This window comes from Salvia hispanica, unplaced genomic scaffold (assembly GCF_023119035.1).
Source record: "Salvia hispanica cultivar TCC Black 2014 unplaced genomic scaffold, UniMelb_Shisp_WGS_1.0 HiC_scaffold_690, whole genome shotgun sequence".
Taxonomy (NCBI): domain Eukaryota; kingdom Viridiplantae; phylum Streptophyta; class Magnoliopsida; order Lamiales; family Lamiaceae; genus Salvia; species Salvia hispanica.
Window position 1 is genome coordinate 1 of NW_025952455.1, and position 4,347 is coordinate 4,347.

Here is a 4,347-nt window from a genome sequence, read left to right on the forward strand (position 1 = left end):
AGTTAATTACTATTAAGAAAAATCAAAAGAAAAGTGTAAAGGATGGAAAACAGATTGTTATTGCCGAGAATCTATCTCAAAGGCTTCTAGTGAAAAGGAAGCCGATGTATTTTGTTAATGCAATAAGCAGACTGAATGAGGAACAGATTAATTCTGTGAAGGAGTTGGGTTTCGAGAGTGTCCTACATTTCAAAATCGATTACATTCCCAGCAGATTAGCATTAGCATTATTAAAAAATTTTGATGAAAATAAGTGCAAGATAAAGCTTAATAATGGGGAAAAAATTCATATCACGAAGAGGATGTGGAGCTTGTATATGGATTTCCAAGAGGTGACATTAATTACTCCAGAGATAAGTGTAAAAGTAATGCAGCTTTCATGAGGAAGATAGCAGAGATATGTGGTACGAAACCAGCAAGCGTGAATCATAAGGATGTTGAAGATGTTATGTTAGAAGATCTTCAAGGAGGAAGACAGTTCAAGAGGATGTTCTTGGTCTTACTAGAATCAACATTGATTGAGCAATCAACATGTGGAATGGTAAAATCTAAGATTGGGGAGATAATTGATGATCTGGATAACGTGAGGAATGTCAATTGGTGTTCATATATAATATCAGTGCTCAAATTTGCAAAACAAAATTGGTCAATCACAGAGAATAATGCCTTTGCTGGACCACTTTCCTTCCTTATGGTATGTTTTACATTTTGCATTACAGATTATTAACATGACTACATTAGGTTGTATGTGTAGTTGATATAGATTGTACTATAGTTATCATAAGTTGTATTAGTTATTTATATGCATTTTTTAACTTATGTAGCTCTGCTACTTAGACAGAGTTACACAAGACAAGCGTCCTGTTCCTCGGACATTTCCATTAATGAAAGGATGGAAAAGTGAGCATCTTCAGGCTAGGCTAGAGAAGATAGAGAAATCAGTGCAGGAGTTTTTGGTTTAGGAAATATAAAGAAAAGATATATTCGTAATGAGGAGCAGCAGCAAGGGATTGAAGAACTTCAATGTAACAAATCGGCAGGAAAATTGGGATGCTTCGACAGCAAAGAGAAATTTTATTTCTCAGATAGATAATGAGGTTGAAAGAAGACCAGATTTCAACTGGAGAAAAATTGATTTGGTAATAAGATCTAAAAATGATATCTATGTTAGAATATGAACAAGTATTCTATGGATATAATTGTATATTTCATGTCATACAGGTCTTCTTCCCAGTTTGTGCAGATAACCATTACTACCTTGTAGTATATTGGATGAAGAAAAACATCATTGACATCATAGATAATATAAAGCCACTTAAAGATACAGATCCGTTGAAAAATTATGACATTGATATTGGCTTACTGGTATGCTTTTATCTATATTATAGACATATTCTCTACATTGTGTTGAAATGCTTTGTACGTGTAGTTTAATTTAGTTATTTATATATTTTGGAGAAAGATATGTTCGAAGCATACTTCATAGAGAAGAAATTGCTAGATCTTTCAGAAAATATAAACAAGTCTTCATTCAACTTTCTGAATTTAGAATGGACAACAACCACAAACATAAAGGACTGCGGTGTCTATTTGATGAGGCACATGGAGACCTATGTTGGGAAAAAGGGCAGTGATTGGGATATCGGCTTCTTCTGCGCGTAGTCTGAAGATTATCCAAATACTCAGGGGAAGATATTGCTGCACAATGATTGCATCAATTTACAATAACCAGAGATCGCCAATGTTACAACTAGCTCATGATTGGATGGAAGCAAACATGGACAAATTGTATAAGCTAAACAACAAATACAAGAAGTTGTTTAGTTGTAGAAAGAGGAAGTGAACAAAAACAGATTTTAATGTTTGATGTTAACTTATCTTTTGGATTGGTTTTAAAATGATTATTATGCATTCTGACTTTTGAAATTAGCAGTTATAACAAATGTTAATAAGTTCAACAAATTGTATTGAAATGTAAACAACTTGATTGAAATATCAGCAACCTATAACAAAATGTCAACAGCTTGTATAAAGTGTCAACAACTTGGAAAACAAATATTATGTCAACAACTTAAAATTGACATAATTATATTAGTTGTTGACATGACTAGTACATGTAGTTGACATGACTTACAATTGTTGTCAACATGTTTTCTATGTATTGTTCACATGGTTTGTACGTGTAGGTGACAAGGCTTGAAACATAGTTGACATGACTGGTATGTGCGGTTGACACGATGTGCATCATAGTTGACATAATTATATTAGTTGTTGAGATGGCCAGTATATATAGTTGACACAATATGTACCGTAGTTGACATGACTGGTATGTGCGGTTGACACGATGTGCACCATAGTTGACATAATTATATTAGTTTTTGACATGGCCAGTATATATAGTTGACACGATATGTACCGTAGTTGACATGACTGGTATGTGCCGTTGACACGATGCGCACCATAGTTGACATAATTATATTAGTTGTTGACATGGCCAGTATATATAGTTGACATGATATGTACCGTAGTTGACATGACTGGTATGTGCCGTTGACACGATGTGCACCATAATTGACATAATTATATTAGTTGTTGACATGGCCTAGTTGACATGATTTTTAAATGTTGACATGTGCACCTTAAAAACATGATGGAGCACGAAAGCAAGGCAGAGTCCAAGTTGTACTAAAAAGTCAACTACTTATAACCAAATATCAACACCTTGTATAAAGGTGTACAACTCAGAAAACAAAACTTAAAATTAAAAAAACAGAATCATAAAATAGATGTCAACGGAGAGTAAAATCAGATATCAACAACTAACAAGAAAATGTCAATAATTTGTAGTCTATGTCAACAACTAAAAAACAATCATATATCCTTTCTGCCACAGCTTCTAGCATTATGATCAGTAATTTTATGACACTTTCCACAACGCCTATGAGGTTTATTTGCTTTTTCAATTGCTTTCTCTATGCTTGACTTAATCCTGCTTTCCTTGTCACTTGCACCACCTTTTGTACTAACCACATCTGGAGCATGTACAGTTATTTCTTCAGGTACAGCAATACCATATATGTTCATGATTGAATCATTTTTATCAATAGACGACGATCCAGCACAATCATCTTTAAAGATTTGAGGACCAATACCCGCAAGCAAATTATCCAAAGCAATCAAATGATCTTTATTCCTAAAAGCACGCTGATATAGACCAAAGTAACGACCATGACACCTGTTAGCAATCTGTAGTTTGTCATCTTTGTTAGAACCTGCACACATATAAAATGTCAACAGCCTATATAAGATGTCAACAGCCTATATAAGATATGTCAACAGCTTAAATAACACATGCTAAAACTTAAACTGAAATATCTATAGAAAATAGTTTGAATACCTCTGTCAGACGCACTATCATCACTCGTGAGACCATGAACTGCCTTTAGTAATTCACTTTTAAGCCAACGGTTACCAACATATTTCTCTGGAATATTGTTGACATCTTTGTTTCTGAGGATGAAGAAAAGGTGGCTGCATAGATAACCACACCTTAAAAATAGTTTACACTCACATTCATATGACTCAGTCTCTATCTCATGTGTAACTGTAAAGGTATTCTTTCTAGCATCAGAAACTTTGAAGACCTCGATATTCTCCAATGTGGACATGCTAATCATCCGACAACTCTTATCAGCCTCAGCAATAAATTCTTGTATCACTCTAAACATCCTATCTGTGTATACAGATGCCAATTGCTTCTCAAATGCTAAATCAGTGACATATTTTGGAGTGATTACAGAATCATAATAGTCAAGCCTTTCAGTTTGATTCCTTTGAGCATCAATGGCATTATTATACTGAAGAGTGAAGTCAGCAAAATTAAACAACGGTTTCGAGTACCTCTTAAAAAAACTGTTTTCAGATTCTGAAAAAGATGTTGTTCTCATTAAAGAACCCATAGGAACATCTCTAAAGAAGGCTGGGATCCACATATGTTTAATAGCAAACCTATCCTTAAACCATTTATGATCTTCTACACCATATTTTTCAACAATACTAGTCCATAATATATCATACTGTATGAAATCCTTGTCTATTGCAAACAACATACTGAAAAATAATAACACCACCACTAGACCTATTTCCAAATCTTCGACAATCAAAACAACACTCCTGAGCATACTTTTCATAAAAGGAAATTCCTTCCTCAAGGGAAGAAAATTTTTTACCTTCATAAGGCCTCAACTCAGGCTTGCAAATTGGAATAACAGACCCTACAACATAGAATATTTACCAAGGAACATAAATCATGTCAACAAATTTTCAAGTCATGTCAACAGAGCATAA

General features: G+C 34.0%; 1 protein-coding gene across 1 annotated transcript; it reads right to left on the reverse strand.

Annotated features, from left to right (window-relative positions):
- Window positions 1–2,871: 2,871 nt before the first annotated feature.
- LOC125199799 (protein FAR1-RELATED SEQUENCE 9-like) lies at window positions 2,872–4,109 on the reverse strand. The gene is made up of 2 exons (XM_048097700.1): window positions 3,398–4,109; window positions 2,872–3,272 (listed from the first exon to the last, which is right to left on the reverse strand). The coding sequence occupies exons 1-2, from the start codon at window positions 4,107–4,109 to the stop codon at window positions 2,872–2,874; spliced, it is 1,113 nt and encodes a 370-aa protein (XP_047953657.1).
- Window positions 4,110–4,347: the final 238 nt, after the last annotated feature.